General features: G+C 51.9%; 1 protein-coding gene and 1 non-coding gene across 2 annotated transcripts in view; both read left to right on the top strand.

The window, feature by feature from the left end:
* The window catches only part of LOC144946918 (phospholipase D1-like), a 39,209-nt gene extending 22,093 nt beyond the window's left edge, over positions 1-17,116 (top strand). Inside the window, exons 15-27 of the mRNA XM_078875985.1 lie at positions 2,821-3,099; positions 3,469-3,763; positions 4,322-4,414; positions 6,187-6,305; positions 7,842-7,955; positions 8,462-8,572; positions 9,277-9,365; positions 11,097-11,210; positions 11,763-11,812; positions 12,689-12,823; positions 14,019-14,172; positions 14,518-14,635; positions 15,422-17,116. Coding sequence (XP_078732111.1) covers positions 2,821-3,099; positions 3,469-3,763; positions 4,322-4,414; positions 6,187-6,305; positions 7,842-7,955; positions 8,462-8,572; positions 9,277-9,365; positions 11,097-11,210; positions 11,763-11,812; positions 12,689-12,823; positions 14,019-14,172; positions 14,518-14,635; positions 15,422-15,646 — 1,896 coding nt within the window. The 3' untranslated portion in view covers positions 15,647-17,116. The remainder of the gene's footprint in view (positions 1-2,820; positions 3,100-3,468; positions 3,764-4,321; positions 4,415-6,186; positions 6,306-7,841; positions 7,956-8,461; positions 8,573-9,276; positions 9,366-11,096; positions 11,211-11,762; positions 11,813-12,688; positions 12,824-14,018; positions 14,173-14,517; positions 14,636-15,421) is intronic.
* A 1,639-nt stretch (positions 17,117-18,755) lies between these two features.
* Positions 18,756-18,946, top strand: LOC144947128 (U2 spliceosomal RNA). Its single transcript, XR_013639989.1, has one exon. It is a non-coding gene; the product is annotated as a U2 spliceosomal RNA (small nuclear RNA).
* The last annotated feature ends 2,572 nt before the right edge of the window (positions 18,947-21,518 follow it).

The raw sequence follows: 21,518 nt of genomic DNA, 5'->3' as shown, positions 1-21,518 counted from the left end.
TGGCGCGACGGTGTGCAATGTCGGCCCCCCGTTCGCTGCGGTGTGCGAGTGTGTGACGGGTGTGTGCGTGGGCCAAACATGAGGGGTGCCGCGACTCGCCGGGTTATGTTGATGGAGCTTGGGAGGAGGGCTGGCGTCCTGTCGAGGCGTCGTCCCGTGCTGCCGAGGAGAGCGGCACCCCGAGGCGACATGGCCCCGGATGCCGCAATTGTAACAGCGCGGGAGCGCTGGTGACGACGATGGATGGTCGAGGCGGCTCGATCCGTCCCGGCCCGCCCGTACTCCCGCTCTCTGCTGCAGTTGACGGTCGACGGCGCAAATTTCCTCCGCCGGGAGGGTGGCTGCAGCCACAGCACGCCCGGTCGCTGCCTTGCTGGCCTTCCGTCGCTGCGAGAGTAGGTTGGCGTGGAGGAGTCGTGCAGCCTGGAGGGAACACATTTCTGCGTCGTCCTGTGCCACGACGACGATGTCCAAGTCGTCCGCCAGCAGGAGGATCTTCTCCGTTACCATAGCGTCCACGCCTTCGTTGTCCATTCGTGGGAAGGCCGTCTTTGCTAGTGCCAGGAGACTCGTACGATACGCCAGGGGCGACTCCTTTGCACCCCGCTGGTGATCATAAAAGAGCTGCCTGCAGTCCGACGGTGGTCCGTAGACTGCAGCCAGCAGCTGCAGTGCCATCTGTAGCGTGGAGTGTTTGTCCTTCGACGCCGATGTAAGAGTGGCGAGGGCGTCGCTGTCGAGGAGCGCCGGCAGCGCGCGGAGAGCCTCGGCATCTGTCCACTGCACCATTTCCTGGTGTGCGAGGAAGCGCCGCTGGAAGCCGCCCCAGTCGCCATCCTCGCCCACAAACTCCTTGAGTGGAGGTAGCCGTTGGTGCAATGCAGCGGCCGCCGTGGAAGGTCGCTCTCCGTTGTCCCCGTCACTCGGCTCGGCTTCGGCGCGAACGACGGATGGCATCGCCGGTCGCACCAGTGGTGACGCTCTGTCCGCTGGTGATGACGCGGCAGCCACTGTACGCCCGACGTCGGACGCGAGGCTCAGGCCGGCCACGCCCTCAGCAGCTGCTGCGGCGATGGCGGGAGATTCGAAGTCGGGCTCCGTCGAAATGGCGGGAAGGCGCACTGGTCGTCGGCTGTCGTCGCCCCGTGGCGGTCCACCAGCCCCCAGCCGTGTGATCTGTTCCAGCGTGGCGGCAGCAGCGTACAGCAGCTCCGCCAGTTTCGCGTGAGCCTGCCTCAGTCCATCTGTTGACGGATCCCCTCCATCCCGATGCTGCGGTGTGGATGCATCCGGCCCCGGCTGCTCGATGCCTTCTTCAGCCGTCTCGGGCTCCACAACTGCAGCGGTGTCCTCCGCCTCCGGTACCCTGGCTCGAGCTGTCCGGCGCGTGTCCATGTTCGTGGTCGTTCACTTCTGTCACCAGATGTAATATAGTTGAGGACTCTTGGACGCCGGGGTTGGAGGCACATGTATTTATTCCGCGTCAGTTGGCACAATCACGGACATACAACACTGGAGGGGGTATCGGCCCCCTCACCCGGCTAGCTGGGGATACACTTGCTAGCTATGCCTAACCTACCTCCTAGTCCTCCACTAACGGGCTAGGGGAGGCTATCTGGCCCGACACTGGTAAGTCGGGCTTACGGTACCCGGAGTCCCAGACCAGCTCTGATAAGAGCACCGGCTCTGGCTCTCGGGACCACGCCGCTGGCTCGGTCCTGTTCGGCCCTGATAAGGGCGGCGATCCAGGGGAGTCCAGGGCTCTATCTGGACGATCTTCGGTCTTCACTGGTTTAGCTTTAACATTATCTCTTGAGCCCTCCGGCTCATCCCCTTTTATACCAAAACCCCCCGCTGAGAGGTGGGGCCCCGGGGGATCACAACTCCGGGTCAGCCCCCCAGGCTGCCCGGTGCGGACGTCGTTGAGAGCACCTCCCCGTGCACTCACGCCCACTGTGTTTGTTTCCCGTGTGATCCCATGTGAAGTACCGTTGATGACTCTTGGACACCGTTGGTGAGGCACACGTATTTATTCCGTACAAGTAGTCACAACTGTGGACATACAATACTAGAGGCGGTATCGGCCCCCTCACCCGGCTAGCTGGGAATACACTGCTAGCTATCTCTGACCTACCTCCTAGTCCTCCACTAACGGGCTAGGGGAGGCTGTCTGGCCCGACACTGGTAAGTCGGGCTACGGTACCCGGAGTCTCAGAGCACTAGCTCTGGTTCTCGGGACCACGCCGCTGGCTCGGTCCTGCGCGGCCCTGACAAGGGCGACGTCCCAGGGGAGTCCAGGGCTCTAGCTAGACGATCTTCGGTCTTCACTGGTTTAGCTTTAACATTCTGCTCCGAGCCCTCTGACACATCCCCCTTTATACTCCACCCCCGCTGAGGGGTGGGGCCCCGGGCTGCCTGGTGCGGACGTCGTTGAGAGCACCCCCCCCCCGTGCACTCACGTAGCCCCGCCCACTGTGTTTGTTTCCCAGAAGCTGCCATGCATAACGGCTCTCTCTCTAACACCCCTACACATGTATAACAGCCCCTCCGTAACACCCCTACACCTTTACTATACTTTGAACTCTTATCATGTTTTTTGTATTGTTTTTTTGTTATTGTAAAAAATAGCTTTATAGCTCATCGAATTCCTCTAGTATAAATACATATTCTGATTTTGATGTTAGCGAACAAATTTTTTTTTTTATTCCGAAGGCCACCTCCGCAATTATCCTTGCGCTAAACGAGCTCTCAGAACCGGCAACTCACCGCAGCGCCATGACCCAGCCGGTGAAACCTGCCCTCTCCACGGCGCGGCCGCAGGTGATGAGGCACCCGGACCACATGTCGTCCACGGTGCTGTTCTGGGCGCACCACGAGAAGCTGGTGGTGGTGGACCAGTCGCTGGCGCTGCTGGGCGGCATCGACCTGGCGTACGGGCGCTGGGACGACGAGCGGCACCGTCTCACGGACGTGGGCGACGTGCGCCGGACACCCCAGCGCAGCCCCTCGCTCTCGCGTCGCGAGTCGTCGGTGAGCGGGGGGAGGGGCCAATTTGGGATGGGGCGTACAGGTGAGGGGAGTGTGGGCGGTACCGCGAGAGTATACAGGTGAGTGGGTGTAAGCGCCCGAGAGAGATCGTCCACCTTACAGATGGAGCGATGAGATTGGCTAGTGTACGGGTGCTGGATGCATTGTGGGAACTGTGAGGTTGGAGGTGGCAGGGCCACCCAGAGGTTCCTGGAGGCACGGGGCAGAATTCCACATGGGATTACTTTATTCATTCAACAAAATGGGGCCCCTTATGAGGGGGCCTCTTTTGTGTGAGGCCGCTCACTAGTTGCGGTGACTTAAGGAGGCCTCATTCAGCTGATCACGATGGTGATGGTGATGGTGAGACGAATGGGTTAATGTTTGAATGATTAAATGAAGGAGTGAGTAGATGACTTCACGAGCGGTTGGTCTCGGCAGTCGAAGGTGACGACGCAGGTGGAGCGGCGCGAGGAGGTGGAGCTGCACGAGGAGGTGGAGCTGCACGAGGCGTGCGTACCGGCGAGCTCTCTGGAGGGCGCGCTCCGCATCGGTCCGTCGCCTCCACCGTCGTCGTCGACGATCACGACACCAGCGGCGACGTCATTGTCACGGGAGCGTTCCAAGAGCAGCGCAGGGTCCGGCGGGCGCCTGGGGCCCCTGCCGCACGTGCTCCCGGGCCACCGCGTCCGAGAGCGCAGCGGCAACCGTGGCTCAGACGACGGCGTCGACTCGCGTGGGTCCCGACCGGCGACAGCCAGCGCCGTTGTTTTATTCACTGCTGGTGCTGTCGAGCTACGCCCCCCCCCCCCCCACTAGATATAAAGAGATTCAGATAATCGATAAGGGAGATAAAAGAGCCATAAGATATTAAGAGAGCTGGAGACAAGAGATACAGTTTGTTGATGAAGCGGCCCGCGAGCACATATGCTGACATTATTACATGGTGCCACGGTGGTTCGATGTTAACTACCTCGCCTGGTATGCAGGAGATCGGGGGATTCGAACCGGACCCTGACGCCTGGATATATGCATGTTCTCCCTGCAGTCGCGTGGATTTTCTCCGGGTCCTCTGGTTTTTCCCTCCACATTTAGAAACGTGCACTTAGAGTATTTGGCTGCTATAAAGTTCCACATGATTAGCCACTTCGTTGAGCTATCATTTGTGGCCAGGTCGCTTCTGCGAAAGAGCTACACAGCTCAGTGGGGCCTTACCCGGTAAAATAAAAAAAATAGTTTGGTGGGAGTACTGCCCAGTCTGTTAAGGCTATTCGGAGGATATTTGTCTTTGCAGGGTCGGTGTGTGGTGAAGCACGTTTCTGGCACGGGAAAGACTACTGCAACTTTATACTCAAGGACTGGGTGCAGCTTGACAAACCTTTTGCCGGTCAGTGTCTCTACTGCTCCCTTCTCAATCCGCTGCTGGATGAAGGCTTCCCCGCACTGTGTCGGTCATTCGGCCACAAGTTGTTGTCTGACCATACTTCACCATGCTGGTCAGTGTGGGTCGATTAAGGGGGCCGCCCAGGAATCGTTCGGATATCACTCGTCCACTGATATTAGTCGCGGCCAGGAATTGATCATCATCATCAGTCGCAGCAGCAGCAGCCATGATCTATTTACTGCTGGATGAAGGCCTCCCGAAGCTGCCACCACCTCTTTCGGTGATACGATGCATCCAGCAGTGGATCGACGAGAGGGCAGTATGCAGGGTTACATTTCTAACAATATTTCCCAGCTTGTTGGTAGACTGATGGACAGTAATACCCCGATTTATGCCTCCCCCTTTTATGTCATTTCTCAACCCCACACTCACGCCGCTGACAGCGTCGCCGGTCCTTTCTCGTTATCCGTCGCCTCTCAGCCTTGGCCTCCACCGTACCCTGTAAATCGCTTTGATCAACGTCGTTTTGATATTCGTAGTCGCATCTTTCACGGAGGCATCCTCCGACGTAAACCGGCGTGCTACTGTCCTGTGTCAGATGACGAATAGCCACGGCCATTGCGAAGAGGTGTCCTCGAATTTGTGTGCTGGAAATACATGGTGAGCCATATCGATATACTTTATACGTACCAACTGAAGTAATAATCAAAGTCCATAATTTTATGGCTGGGGCAAGTTTTACCAAAGGACTTTCCCACAACGTGGTACTCATTTTATCGACCCCAGAGGGATGATGGCTTGAGTCAACTCGCAACCAGCATTTGAACTCACAACCTTCCGATTGCGAGCCAGCCCACATCCCCCGCCCGCACTGCCGCTGAGCCACCTGGCGGCCGGGCACTCAAGTTCGAGGGCGCGGTAGAGAAAACAAGACGTCTCGTTCCAACGCCTCTGTAAGAAGGAACACAAAGGCTCAGCACATGGGGAAGGGCTCTTTTTGTTGACACGTCCATCTCCCAGTCTCAGCCACCATCCTGTCCTGCTTCCCCCTCCTCTCTCTCCCTCTCTCTCCCTCCTTTCAACTAATCTCTGCTTTGCCTCTCTCCTTTCTCTGAAATGTATCCACCCCGTCCATGGATGTGACAGCTCTGAAATTGTATGCTATTTTGCTAAGGGTGCTTAGAACACCCTTACACAAACCTGTCAACCCATACGGTTTACCCGTATTCTTGTACATGGAAATAGAGTTTTCAGGTCCATATGGCGTACATCCGTTTCAATACGGGCACATTTTTTTGTCTATTTGTTTGTGTTTCTCTCTTGTGATGGGACTTTGTAGGATGAACGTTGAGATTTATAAGGGAACGGGGTGACCAATAAGGTCCGAATTGGTCTGTAGTAAGGTAGGCACTGATAAGGGTTTGATATCTATGGCTCTGCTATGTTATTACATTTTGCTAAAGGTGCTTATGACACCTTTGCACCTCTACACAGCTCTCGGCGATCTCAACGCACGTCTGAAATCCTCCTCGACGCTCTCCGCTGCGAGACACGGAGCCATCGCTTTCACGACGTTCAGTCTTCCTGCTGAAAAGTAAACGGCAGTTCAGGGGTGGGGGTAGTGTGGCAATGAGTGGGGTATCTATAGATAGATCGCCCTGTATATATTTTTTTCACCGCCCGAGTCGCCGAGCCAGCTCCGTGCGCTTAACACCAACAAGAGGGGGCTCACCAGTTCACCGCGTCGGTCGCCCGGCTGCGGCTCTGCCCGGCAGACTTCATCGACCGCTACAAGACGCCGCGCATGCCGTGGCACGACGCCGGCGTCGCGGTGCATGGAGCAGCGGCGCGGGACGTCGCCAGGCACTTCATCCAGCGCTGGAACTTCACCAAGGTGCGCCCGCCACTGAAGACGACGACGGTGATGTTGAAACTGTTGCCACTGATGATGATGATGATGTTGCTCCTACTGTTGCTCTCGCTTCTATTGCTACTGCTGCTACTGCTTGCGGTGATGACATCACCTTTACAGGAAGACCTCTTCACAATTCTGGCAAATCGCCTGATGATGCTGGTTGTTGTAATCACCAGTGAAACGTCGTACTCGAATCGTAAATGGTGTGGGCTTAGTCTCCAACACACCGGTGTGCTGAAGTAATAACTAAGTGGCACTTTTTGTTTATGTGACAAATCTTACTAATTGGCTGCATCGGGTGGTGTCGGGTTTTAACGACACATTTATATTTTCACAATATAACCCAACATTTTTTTTAATAGACTGCTTCTACTGCTGCTACTGTTGCTGCTTTCACTTAAGATCCTGTTGCATCTGCTGCTGCTACCGCTGTCGCATCTGCTGCTGTGTTTACAATTTCAGGGAGGCAAAGGGGGTGCAGGGGCTGTCGTACCTCCTGCACCCTGCATGTTCCCTTGCCCTGTATGTCTGTAGGAGGGGTGAGGAACAGGTTCCTCTACTGAAGGCCAAAGAGGACATTCAAATACATTTGATGAACCACACATTAACACACACCGTAGCGTTATCAACTGATATAGAATTAGTTTGGTTAAGGTGCTTATGGTGATGGGCCAATTTTATGTAGTAGGCCCAGGGATTAATATCGGTCAGGTCTGCCCGGGTCAGTAACCTGAACAATATTTCCACTCCCAGTACACCCCACATCCATTATACCCCTTGCTATGTATGTGGCTATGAGTCACGACCCTACCCCACAAATGAGAAATTAAGCCCTGCGTAGGCCTCATGTGGCCATGCTCTGTATGTACAAAATGAAGTCGCCAGGGAAGTGCAAAGCCAGGCCTTCGTGATTTGAGATGCCAGGTTGTTTTTCCACTGCAGAGCCCAAACCGTGCCGCTGATGAACACGGTTGATGCCGTGTCCTCCGTGTGCTGACTGACGTCACGCGCAGTCGATGTGCGACAACCCCAGCCCCCTGGCCCTGCTTGGCCTTGTGTGAGGCCAGCCTTTGACTATTTGGCTCCGCGAGGGCCCTGCGCTTGCTCCACTCGGATGTGCTAGTGGAAAAGGGTGTGGAAGCCGGGAGCATGGTGGCGAGATGTTAACTACCTCGCCTGGTATACAGGAGGTCGTGGGTTCGATCCCAAACCTGGCATAGTTGCGTGGATTTTTCTCCGGGTCCTCCGGTTTTTCCCTCCACATTTAGATTCAATGTGCGTTTAGAGTATTTGGCTGCAATAAATTTCCACACGATAAGCCACTTCGATGAGCTATCATTTATGGCCAGGTCGCTTCTGAAAAAGAAGCTGATAACTCAGTGGGGCTTATCTGGTAAATTAAAAAAATAATTGCAAGCTTAGTTTAAGCCATCACGTTCGAGGATGTCGGCTCGATGCGACTACGGGGTACCACGTACATTTCTCATGACTCGCGGGAATGCGATGTCCTTCCAGATCGTGAAGAAAAAGTCGAAAAGAAACTCCTTCCCTTTCCTGCTGCCAAAATCCCACCGCACGTCACAGCAGCTCCACTACTCCCTGCCTGGTTCTGTGGCCACCAACGTGCAGGTTTGCCAAGTTCACATCCAGATTGAAGTTGCCACCCGATGCGGATTCTAAATATCTACTGGATGTCGACCCATGCCTCTGACCAAGTTACCCAGAGCGTGCCCGATCTCATCAGATCTCGGAAGCTGAGCAGGGGTCAACTTGGACAGGGCTTAGATGTGCTACCACCATGCATAAAACAGGTGTCATAGGCTGCTTCTGGGCTATACTGTGGGTAGTGCGGCAAATTAAAGTGTTATACTGTACATCTATGCTCCCACAACTTTGCTGCCCACCTTCCTCAATTCACACTGAACAACATGGTGAAGTCCAGTCAGATAACCCCCACGAACCATACGGTGTGGAGAAACCTTTATCCAGCAGTGGATTATAATAATATATAATATTGACAGATGGGCTGTACCTGTCCTTTGTTGAAACACGCTCGTGTGGTGTGCGTTATCTCATAAAACGTGAGATGTGCCACAGCGTTTGCTCCGCGGTCAATTTGTGATGCGCCGGCCCAGGTGCTGCGCTCTGTGAGCCACTGGTCAGCGGGGGTCACATGTCACGAGGAGTCCATCCACCTGGCGTACCTATCGGCCATCCGCAGCAGCAAGCACTACATCTACATAGAGGTGGGGCACCGTGCCACCAGCTCAAGCAACCTCACCGAGCCACCACTCCACCAGCGACATCGCCAGCGGCGGTGTACAAAATTATTTGGCACGTGTCCTTACGGGTACTGCAAGGTCCAACCGTGTCCGTCCGGTGCTCGTCGAACTGCATTGGCTTCCGGTTGCCGAACGAATATAATTATGAGGTCACAATCATTACCTTGTTGGTCTCGTCAAGGAGCATAAACCATCAAACGAACTCCGGTCATCCTAACAGTAGCGGCTTTTGGCTAACCAGCGAACAAAGGCGGTGGTCACAGCATTGCGCGCTTCCAGATGCGCTTTTGCACCTGTCTTGGAATGCTCTTCCGATATTAGGAAGCCACTGGAGCTATGCACTTTTAAATATAAATTGAAAACGAATTTCGTTTGAACTCCTTGTTGTTGTGTTTAGTTTGTTGACCTTCCCCTGCACCTCCGATTAGCACGGTTGGCAACATACGGTACGAGAGAAGTTCAACATACATACAGTACCAACAACTCCACCAAGTAACCACACCACCAGTAATGTCAATGGCACCACCTGCTCTACCAACACCACCGACTTTGCCAAGCCACCGCACCACCAGTGGCACTTCACTACCATTTCCCAGCGTGCCGTGTGTGGCACTGACCCTTGCCTCCACTCTGCGTGTCAACGGTCTGATTATTTGCGAGTCCCACAGAATCAGTTCTTCATCAGCTGTGCCGACAACAAGACGGTTTTTAACAAGGTGGGAGATGCCCTCGTGGACAGGATCTTGCAGGCCTACAGGTACCATCTGTACATCGCGATATTTTCTGGTTGTTAATGTATGTGTAGTGACGCCAACACGCACTCTTGCTTTACTAAGAGCCTTTATTTTGGACACGACGCTATTCCTAGACCCGGGCTTCGGTTCTTGATGCTTGAACTTCGTCTTCTCTCCAACCGTCCATTCCACTCGTGCTCTCGCCTTTAATATTCCTCCAGCCCCTTTTTTTCCGCTCACCCCCATTTCCGTCACCCAATCCTCGTCCTGCTGTTCTAACGGTTGTTAACCATTACCCCAACAGCTCACCCTCGTTTTCCCACCTTTTGCGTTTGAATTTCTCAACCAATTGGTTCAATTCTCTGGCACTAACCAATTCCATTTGAAGCCTCTCTGCACCATTCAGAGGCTTGATACACTTCCTGACTCCGTTTGTACGCATACCGTGTCAGGTAAGTGGTCTGTTGTTTTCAGTCTTCACATATGTATGTATGTTGAACTTCTCTCGCATAGTACGTGGCCAACTGTGCTAGTCGGAGGTGTCACGCTCTGCTGATGAGTCCTAGTTGAATCGAAACCAGTCCAGCGTCACTTTGCTGCATAAATTAATGTGGAAAGCTCATTGGCTGCATGCTATTTCGGTGTGCCAATGCAACTTTTCTAATGATAAAAGCCAGTTATAGATGGAACCACCACATGGAGATTCCACGAAGGATTTAATACAATTCAATCAAAAGGGGAGTCAGACAAGGAGATGCACTATCACCAATGCTGTTCAAATCAATATTAGAGTATATTTTAGAGAAACTGGATTGGAGAAATTAAAGGAAACATCTTCATTGGTTAAAGGCAGTTTGGCGTGTTTTTGATGGCCTTTATTGACCAATCTCCCACCGATGGGGGCAACCCGATGGGCTGAATCACTCGCTCCATCCATTTCATCTACCTACTTACAATGAAACCAGACTTTCTACATAACATTGTTGTGGGTTATTATTTGCTAATTTAGGGCAGCACTAACATTAAGACCAAGTGTGTACAGGGCAGCACCGACAATAATGCCAGGCCTTCACAAGTCTGTTGCCAGAAGAAGGTAGCACGGAAAGTGGACTCATCGGCATCTGTTTCCATCTGTACGGGAATTGAGTGTTGCTCTGGTTTCCTCCCAAACACGTGAATAATAAACACCCTCACCGTTAATTGGACTGAAAACGTCTTTTAATAGAAGCCCAATGCAGCAGGACCCTCCTGGAAAAGAATCCTACGGCTCGGTATGGCTCTTCTGGATAAATAAGTGCTGTACAGTAGTCCCTTGATTAACAGTGACATCGTTTACCGTTGTTTTTGTTAACGTTTGGCCTCCCATAGGACCCCATGGTTTCGACTAACGCTAAAGTGTTGACTAACGGTATGTTTACGTTATGCACACGATGGCGCCAATTTCGGCTAATCTGAGCACTCGTAAGTGTGGCTGAGCCATGCCCTCAGCCAATCAGCGGCTCCCATTTATAAGCGTTAAGACACCATCTGGCTTTGTTCACATTACGTTTTCTGTTTTGGCAAGGGAAACAGCCCTCTTGCAAGACTCCAGTGATCTTTATATATATTCGATGAACAGTTATTACTGTTAACAGTAGTTTTCTTGAAACGGATTAAAAACGTTAACCGAGGGACTTCTGTAGAATGATTAATAGTTATTCCTGGCATTCGAGCGTGCCGCTCTCACCCCCATGCTGCCCTCACCCCACCTACAGGGAGAATCGGACGTTCCGGGTGTACGTGGTGCTGCCCCTCATACCGGGCTTCGAGGGCGACATCACCACGGGGGGCGGGAATGCCATCCAGGCCGTCATGCACCTCAATTACAGGTGGTGGGCTGTCCAGGGGTGGGACAGCCAACCCCAGGGACGATTGTAAGGGAGCGTTAATACTTGACCGTATGGGGGCTCTTGTGATTTATGTAAGCGTGTATATGGCGGTGTCACAAGACACAGAGCAGTTGTAATAGTTACACCGTCGATTGCATGGCCTCTAGAGATAGCAATACTATTGTGTTGCTAAGCATGTATAGGTGTAACGCTAACCAAAGATGGCTGACACTGGACCGTTTTTCAGTGGTCACTGACTGTTAAATGAAGCCTTGGGAAACCGAATCTCGAGTCTCCAGACCCAACAGGAATGGAGTCGACCTTCACGACCATCACCACTGCCTGCAGAGTTTTTGGCTGCTGCAATACATTTCCACGTGATGATAATTATAAGCCACTTCGTTGAGTGTATCATTTGTGGCCAGGTCACTTTTTTAAAAGAGATACAGTATATATCTCAATGGGCCTTACCTGGTAAAATAAAAAAAATAAAGAGTTTAGTTTGTAGTTTCACTGGCCTAAACGCTCACCCCCCGCTGTCTTATTCCTCAGGACCATGTGTCGTGGAGAGTACTCCATCATCGAAAGGCTCAAGGCAGAGAGTGAGTGCTACCATGTCCCCTCCTCCAGCTGCCGCTCCGGCGTTAGTCTCTGCGGTTGAATTTTTTTATGTTGTTGTTACCAAACCGTGCAGCCTGGTAGCGTGACCTTGTTTAAAGTAGGAGGCATGAAAAAACATAGAAATAGGGCCGGCAGGGGGGGGGGCACAACACAGTTAATGTTAAACAAACTTTTAACAGATGCTATAAACGTTGAACTCAACGGATAGTGACACGATCTGTTCCTGTCCACCGTGTATTCCGCTCTGCCTCTCACCTCCGTTGTGTGGCGCGGTAAAGGCTGCGACGCCCATCACTTATTTGTGATAATCTTTTTGCCAACACTTTTTTTCCTCGACTTTTAAGAATTTAGCAGTGGGAAGGGGGCAGGGGGGCAACTCACCCTGCCCCCCACGACGCTGTGGGGCTGAAACTCTGACGGCTGACCTCTGGCACGTGCGTGTGTGGCGGTGGTGTAGCAGTTAACGCGCTGTGCTTTGAACCCAATGACCCGAGTTCTATTCCCGCTGACGGCCAACACCAGTGACAATTACCTGAACCGGTCCTGGGCCTCCCCTTTGTCGACTCAGCCTGAAATGAGTACCTGGTGAGGTGTGTAAACATCGCCACTGGGGAGACAAAGGCGGCCGGGTGTAGTGCTGGCCACCTCCTCGTGTACCTTGCCGGCCTTCATAGGTGCTCGCGAACAGCACTTGCCCCCTACAGTCTGTTAAAGGCTACACGGGGGAATTTTTGTCTTGTCTGCATCCGTGTGGGTGCGTGTACGTGTATGGGTGCGTGTGTGTGCGTACGTGTCTGCGTGCGTGTGTGGATGTGTGTGTGCCTGCGCGTGCGTGTCTGTGTGCGTGCGTGCGGCAGTGAGCGACCGCTGGATGCACTTTGTGTCGTTCTGCGGTCTGCGCACGCACGCCAACCTGGACGGCCGCCTCGTCACGGAGCTTGTCTACGTGCACAGCAAGCTGCTCATCGCCGATGACACCACCGTCATCATCGGTGCGACCACCACAATCCTCCCCCACCTCATATAAGCGCATCCTCGTCACCGTATGTAAGGATCGTTGATATAAGCAACGCAGGCTTTTCCAATAATACAGGAATTTTTGGGGGGTAGATCACGTAAATATAAATGTGTTGTTAAACCTGCCACCGCCCGACACAGCCAATTAGTAAAGTTTGTCGCGTAAGCAAAACGTGCCAATTAGTTACTACTTCAGCACACCGGTGTGGTGGAGAGCAACCCACATTTGCACTTTGAGTACGACGTTTCGCTGGTGATTACAATCAGCTTCATCAGGTGATTTGTCAGAATTGTGAAGAAGTCTTCCTGTTTCCAGTCTTAAATAGAGTAATGGTGATGTCATCACCATTACTCAGGTAATGGTGATGACCAAAGGGGGGTTAATGTGGTCATATAAATTACAATGGATTATGTTAATGTGATAATATGCAGTACCTACGCGATCTTACCCAAAAATCCTTTCTTATGGATATTATTGGTCATGAAAACCTACTAGGTGTTAAACAACGCATACTTACATTACGCTGGCAGGGTAGCGTCTCATACAAGCATATATTGCTGGGATCACAATCAGAAGGTTACGAGTTCAAACCCTGGTTGTAGGTTGACGCAGCCCATCATCCCTCCGGGGTCGTAAAATACAAACCACTTTGTGAGGAAGTCAACAATGGTTGTCCTACGGATAGACTGACGCCTACCATAGTAATGTGAAATTTCCACCACTAGCTCAGGGCTGTTAATGGGAGATGAGCACTGCCTCAATGCTCATTTAAACAAACAATTTATTTTTACTATATTCATTTTTTCAGGTAAGTCCCACTGAGCTGTATAGCTCTTTTTCAGAAGCAACCTGGCCACAAATGTTAGCTAAATGAAGTGGCTTATCACGTTGAAATTTATACTGGAGCAACCAAATACTCTAAACGCACATTGATTCTAAATGTGGAGGGGAAAACAGGAGGACCCAGATAAATTCCATGCGACCACAGGGACAACATTCAAACTCCAAATATACAATAGGTGTCAGGGTCGGGATCGAAGCCACGATCTCCTGCATACCAGGCGAACTAGTTAAAAGCTCGCCACAAAAAAATTCCTCTGACTCTTGACACCCGCCCTTGAGTTGATCCCTTGCCTCCGTCACCACCACCAACACCGCCGTGCTTGCAGGCTCTGCCAACATCAACGACCGCAGCCTGCTGGGCCGCAGGGACAGCGAGATAGCAGTGATGGTGGAGGACAGCGAGATGGTGCCGTCCACCATGGACGGGCGGCCCTACCAAGCCGGCCGCTTTGCCTTGCACCTGCGCACGCACTGCTTCCGGTGAGGATGGAGACACGTTCAGTGTCGTGCCTGCGTCTCGTGGAAAACGTATTGCAGCTCCATTCCTCGGCACATTCCATTTGTCGGTACGCCCCCTCCGAGAGGCAGACAAGTTCTAATGTGGAGTTGTGCAAACGTGCCGCCATCTTTTATCACATGATACATCTGCCATCTTGTGGATTCGTTTATGACATTGTGAATAAAATGTGCCATTTAAAAATTGAGCAACGACTGTAAAGAAGCCCTCTCCCTCCCCATGCTGTCCAAGTCCTCTGTCCCCACACTTGTGTCCGATGCTGCATCCCCTTTTGTGTTGTGTCTCACCCTTGTGTCCCGTGTCATAAGCATGATCCTGGGCCTGTCGGACGATGCCACAGTTGACGTTAGTGACCCCGTGCACGACCGCTTCTACAAGGAGGTGTGGGTGACCACAGCGGCACGCAACGCCATGGTCTACGACAAGGTGATGTCCGTTCTCTATCCACTGCTATACGTTCTCTAGTATCTCCTCAGTGCATCTGTAGCTGCACCGTAGTACCAACTGTATTTTGCCTCGTTTCATTCATAGTAATATAAGGTTCGTAATATAGGATTATTATGAATAGGTGGTACCGTGTTTTCTCGTAGTAATGGTAGTAGTGCCTTACACCTGTAAAGACCGAAAACAACAGACCACTTACCTGACATGGTACACGCACAAACGGACAGTCAGGAAGTGTGTCAATGCCTCTGATTGGCGCAGGGAAGCCTCAAAGAGGATTGGTTAGGGTCAGAGAATTTAACTGATTGGAGGAGAAATTTAAACATAAAAGGTGGGAAACGAGGGTTGACTGTCGGGGAAACGGTTGACAACCGTTGGAAAAGGAGGACGGGGATTGGCCGAGGGAAATAGAGTGAGCGAACCTTCCAGAAAGGAGGCTTGAGAGATATAAAGGGGGATAGCGCAAGTGGAAGGGACGCTTGGAGAGAAGACGAAGCTCGTACATGAAGAACCGAAGTCCGGGCCCAAAGAATAGTGTTGGTTTCCACAATAAAGGCTATTAGTCAAGCAAGAATGCGTATCGGTGTCATTACACAACGATTAACCTTACTCCAAGGCAGCCTAGCAGCATTGGAGAAAATATCGAGTGGCGAATTAAGCCCTGGCTATAAGAATACCGTGAATACACGCGTACTTGTGAATTAATGTTCTTTTTTTCGTCGAGAAAGCAATTTCCCTTCCCGTGATCTTCGACCCCACTGCTGCCAGGTGTTCCGCTGCCTCCCGACAGACGAGGTGCGCAACTATGGAGAGCTGCGCGAGTGGCAGGCAAGCCCAGGCCTGGCGTCCGCCGAGCCAGGCCTCGCCGCGGAAGAGTTGCGGAAAGTTCGCGGCTTCCTCGTGCAGTTCCCGCTCTGCTTCCTAGCCGACGAGAATCTCTACCCCTCGCTCAACTCCAAGGAGGGCATGCTGCCCAACGAGCTGTGGACTTGAGGGAGATCCGATTAGCGAGGTTGGCTTCTTCCGGTGCGAAAGAAGTTCAACATACATACATAAGTGCACATCAGTAGAGGTAACTAGTGTAGGGGCACGGGGTACCTTGGCCGCTCCAGTTATGAGTTGGGGCCCCCTTGACAACCACCATGAGATATATTTTCAACAACAATGTAAAAGAACACATTTAAAACGCAGTTTAAATTATTTTTTATGAAAATGCTTTAATTTACATTCCACATTTTGTTTTCATTTAATTAGAGTGGTAACATTTGTCTTGCGTAAATTTGGGCAAATCAAATATTGAGACCCCACCTGACCGATTTTCGCACCCCCTTAAGCTGATAATGTTGTTACGCCACTGATACCAATACATACGTCGCTCGCTACAGTCTCGTAGATTCACCTTGTTTTAAAGAAATGGGACTCGACACAAACTTTATTTGAGTCTGTCTCAACAAGTCTATGCATTTCTCAATGCTTGTATTGTCACCTCCAAACAATCCACCGCGAGATGAAGACCGGTATGTCATCTCTAATTTGCATGTTTCCTGATCCACGGGCTCTCTTTGTCTCCGTGTAATTTTGAGCATCCCATTCATCTCACAATGTTCTGGTGCACACTTTTAGCATTTGCTGATGAACACTGTACCATCTCTACATTGTGATATCACCGTGTGCATGTTGTGTGGTGCTTATTGTAACGCAGCGGCTCTCAACCATAAACATTATTTGAGTAGAGTGCGTGTGGCACTCGCAACAGGCCACAGATATGTCCTGGGTCAGGAGTAGCCAAACCATGGCTCTCGGGCAGTTAAGTGTGGATCGATAGATATGGAGTGAGTCCAACTGAGTCGCAGACGTTCATCTTCAGAGGCAACACATTTATTACACAACACGTATATACAAAAGGAGTAGCTGCCCCTTTACCAGATAGAGCCTAGGGTGGTGACCAAGTTAGGGCTATGATGTACCGGACTCGGGTCCCGGGCCACGTGTTGGTGCCTCTTCAGATGTAAAACGTGGATCTTCTAGCTTGCAGAACGTAGCAACCCCGGTCCCTCCCAGGGACCCACCTTATATCCTCCCGGGTCGGGGCCGGCTCTGCCTTTGGCCCCGCCCACCTTCGAGAGCGTTCCAGCTCTCGATCGCTCTCGAAAGCTCCCCCGGACACGTGATCACCCCCTAGCCCCCCGCCCCCCACTTGGGGGCCTCCCTTTGGACACTCCGGATCACGTGCCTACGGGGTCAACCAGAGTGCCATGGCCTGAGGAAAACCTGTCCCTGGGCTGACACTCTCCCGCTCCCGCACTGCACGCTATGCGTGGTGCCATCGCTATCCCAGCGCTCACCAAGCCCCGCGAGGGCTGGTACTACACCAACCTACTGGGTGTACGCGATGACAGTGCATCACACGCCGTGCTCTGCTAGAGCTGGAATCACTCTGCAACACACACGACGCTGTCTGCGATGTAACTACGGTACATCCCACGCCATGGCCCTCTAGGGCGGGCACCATACAGTGACATCCCAATGTCACTACATTACCCCCCCCCCCTCCTTCGTAGCACTCAGCCGTCCCGGCTGTCAACTCCCTCTTCAAAACGACCAAGTTTGTAAAAGGCAATAAAAACGCAATGTGTGCCTCAACAACAAGAACAATAATAAATACCCCAACCCACCTGTACAAAAATTACACTATCCACAAATGTACAAAACCAACAGAGAGAAAAGTGTATACCCCGACGAAACCACAACACTTCCCACCTTCACCGTGTAACGACGCTCGTGAGCTCAACAGCGGCCAGGATCAGCCAATAACCGCCATGACTCAACGAGCGCGACAAGCAACTGACAGTGTGGGAGTGTGTGTGCACGGGGATCACGGAAACGAGTCTTTGAGCGAGTCTGTGATGCCTCACCCTGGAGGTCCCGGGGGGAATGTACAATTGTTCCGTCGAAACCGGCTCCTCACGGAGACTAGTAGGCCGGGTCGACGGGTCCTCAGCGCCCGAAGCCTGCAAAGCCGGCATCACTGTAACACACGCGATGCTGTCCACGATGCAAGTCCATCGCATGCCATGGCCCTCTAAGGCCGGCACCATATAGTAACATCCCCAATGTCACTACAGATACGCAGCTTATGAATTATTACTACCACCCTACCCGAACCTCGACGTTTCTTTTTAGGAGGAACATGCCAGGTTTGTCACAGTCTGGGGCAATGCAGCTATGCTTATTCCCAATTGAGTAAGTTGCAGGTAATTCCTCAGCATTGGGAGGTTTGGCCAATACGAGTTACATTGTGTGGGTTTTTCAGCTATGGGCAGAAACCGGAGGACCCGGAAGAAACCCATGCAGAACAGGGGGAGAAAACAGAAACTCCACAGAGAAAGAGCGAGTCGAACCTTCCGTGGAGAGGCTTACAGGTCAGCAGCAGCATCGTATAGACCACTCGATAATTGACGGGTAGGTCATTACATCATAACAAAATGTCGCTACAATACGTGCGATTTTTTGTTACTTGAAGCCCTTCAATGTGACCACGTCTCAAGATGCGCTGGGCTTGAATGTGGGATAACGTGTAGCGAAAATGAGCGATTTGAATCGCATTGCGGTACATTCTATTACCAAGCGCACGTTGTGGTGATGTGTGCGCATTGTACACCGCCACGTGGCGCAAGGCGAGAATGGACCGTGCTGACATGAGCGGAATGCTAATAATTTGCTATGATGAAATAATTTCGGAGCAAAAAATACCTTCTTGAATTCAAGTATTGTATGTAAAGTTGTTTAGAATGTCATAACATCTCGGGTATTCTTTATTGTGATACGAATAAAATAGTGGTTGCGTCCCATAGCGTAGATATACACTGCCATGACTCCCATAAGCCTTTGCGCCGGTTTGTAATAATTGTTTTGCTCGGTTCTCGCACCAAAAATAATATATTTTTAAGTAATCTATTAATGATATTTACGATATTTATATACATGGCATATGGTTATGTTATATGTGAGATAGTTTTTTTTGTGATAATCATGGTTTCAACCCATAGCGTAGAGGGATGATATGTGGGTATGTGTACCCCACCACCGACAGCTTACAGTTATCGCTTCTCGGCCTTTTGGCTAAGATCAAGTGTAGTATCTGTTCTTATCAGTTTAATATCTGATACGTACCACATTGTGGTACCTTATATTAAATTGATTTTTGGGACAGGGAGATGGAATAGGGGCTTGCTCCGTCCACTCCGCGCATCAACCCGGTATTGCAGTACCTCCGGGAATGGTGCACCTCCCCGCTTGGGGAGGGAAAATGTAAACAAATGTCAGAAGTGTAAACGTTGTGTGTGAGAATTCAATTCGCAACTGGTGACAAGTCACCACGCCCAGTACACCACAAATTCACCCGGTGTCTCGTACGGTAACCTCATTAAATATTAGCGCGAACATGAGCGCATTGCGTGTGGAGAGAGAACACACCTAGTTAGAGTGCACCACCCTGTCCTGTTTGTATTGCGCCTGGATCACGTGTGACATCTGTAACGCCGGTTTGGTCTTTCATGTCTCACCTCATGCGATTGTCCTCCAACTCTTTCGGTTGTCATGAGTGATGCCGCAGCAGCGAAGCCATTCTGCCGGCGCCCCACCTACGACCCCACCACCACCAAGCGACGGGGCCGACGCTGCTCTTCCCTAACCACCCCCCGCATGAACACACCCCACATAGGGCCCTGAGGGGAGGTCACCTGGCCGACAGGTTTTCACCCAGAAGCCCTCTCACGGGACTAATCTTCACGGTTTCCTGCGGCCAGGGAATTGGGCGATCTCCCCCGAGGCTAACTCGCACCGTGGCGCTGTGACTTGGGTTGTAATTACATGGTCACGACGGGGCTGCCCAGCCACCGCGGGTAGAAAGCACACACCACACACACGGGTCAGCAGGCAGGTAGGGGGCGGAGCCACAAACGGCGGGAAAACAGGGCAGGCCCTCTGATTGGTCAGGAGCTTAGCGGCAAACCTAGATGCGGACGTCGCTGAAAGCAACGGTCGGTGGCGGGAAACCTAAGCGAATTTGATTGGCCGAGAAGGCCAGCGGATCGGTGCCGAATTTCTCTTTGATGTAGGTAACAATAAAAGGCGAGAGAAGGTAGAGATAAGGCAGTCGTGTTCTTCTGAAGCGGGGGATCGGAGTAGTCACCTAGCCGGCCACTAGATCGTCCGTGAGACGCGTCTCAGCGCAGCCAGGCCCCAGGAGAACTTCGTGCAGCCTCGCCTCTCCACGGCTTCCCGCACATCCGAGCCGAACCGTGAGTACGCAAGGGAGAGTTGGGGTTTAGCGTAGGATCCCGGGGAGTTTAATTTCGAGTAGGCGAGGTAGATCGGGTCGAGACCCTCGGGAGATCGGTTAGTCCTGTCCTGTTGACTCGGACTGATTCGGGCAATAGTAGCGATCGATAACAGCCTCGTGTGGTCTCTACGAGTGTGAGGAAAGTGCGTGGTGGTGTGTGTGCGCTTGCCGTAACGAGTGTGGTCTGTGCTCCGCGAGTGCGCGCTTCGTCCTGTGGCTGCGGACTCCCGCGCTGCGTGCGTGCTAACACCCATCGCGAATACCCGCCCCCACAGCCCTTTAAATCATCTTCAATTTAAAAAAAACAATCGATTCCACGCATGCAATTGGTGCGTCGTTCTGAGACCCATCCCGAATACCCGCCCATCCACAGCCCTTTAAACGATCTCCATTACCCACCCACGGCAGCAGCGCGTGTGCGAGCGACGTCATTGCCCTCCGACCCCTGACCCCCCGTTCAGCGCGTGTGATTGGTGCGCGGGGTTGTGCGAGCGGAGACGTCGCGTTTGAGTGGCTGAGAAGCGACAGGTTGATTCCAGGCAGCCGAGCGCCAGCCCCGAGCTGTGCCCCACAAGCAGAACTCGCGGACTCGAGGGGCTGCGGCGCGAGGAGAGCAGCCGAAGGGCGGCAGCCCTTCTCCCGCGAACGAGGAGTTCAGCAGCAGCGGCTCTCACACGAGTGTGGGATCCGGAGACGGCGGCCCCCCTTTGGCCGGCCCCCCGCCGGGGGAGGACCAGGGGGCCAGCGGCCTCAACAAGGACCTGGGAGCCAGCGGCCTCAACACATGTCCCGTTGGCGCCTTTAGCCTGTGGGATTTTAATTCAAAGATTGGCATACGAGAGAGTCCGTGAGTATACGCCTCGAGTTTAATATACAAATCGCTACGCATTTACATTTGTAGTATAGCGCAAGGCCGTAATTATAATATATATTGGGGGGGACACATCCCCTCCCCCCCCCCCCAGTATTCAAATATGCTCAAAATGTCCCCCCAATATATTGCTATAAAATAGATTTCTGTTTATATGATTGTCGTTATGGTTGTACTTTATTAATCCCTCATCTCTGCCATTACATACAATAGAACAGAAAATGGTAAAAAAAAGTGTAAAAACAGGAATGTAATACAATACACTATTAGACATTATTGTAAAAAATAAATAAAAAGTCAATCCTATGTGTTAGTGATTTTTTTTTATATTTTAGGCAGGAAATTCGTTTTCAAATTTATTTTTATTTTTTCTGGGGGGAAACCCCCAGACCCCCTGGAAGATTTGGTCCCCCCAATGTTGACTCCATGGCTACGGCCCTGGTATAGCAACACACAAGGTTGGGGAAAATAAGTCACAATTACATACGATTTGCATCTTCGAAGCTTCTAAATGTGACCGCATCGCAAGATGTTTTACTTGACCGTAAATCGGATAATTTATGAAAAGATCGATTTATAACTTAGTCCAGGACTTATCACGCCACGGGTGTGTCCAGCAACGCCATCACGTGGTGCAAGGCGGTACGGAC

The sequence above is a fragment of the Lampetra fluviatilis genome, chromosome 43 (assembly GCF_964198595.1).
Source record: "Lampetra fluviatilis chromosome 43, kcLamFluv1.1, whole genome shotgun sequence".
NCBI lineage: Eukaryota > Metazoa > Chordata > Hyperoartia > Petromyzontiformes > Petromyzontidae > Lampetra > Lampetra fluviatilis.
The sequence above is the reverse complement of the archived record's forward strand: the minus strand, read 5'-3'. Positions and strand labels throughout refer to the sequence as shown.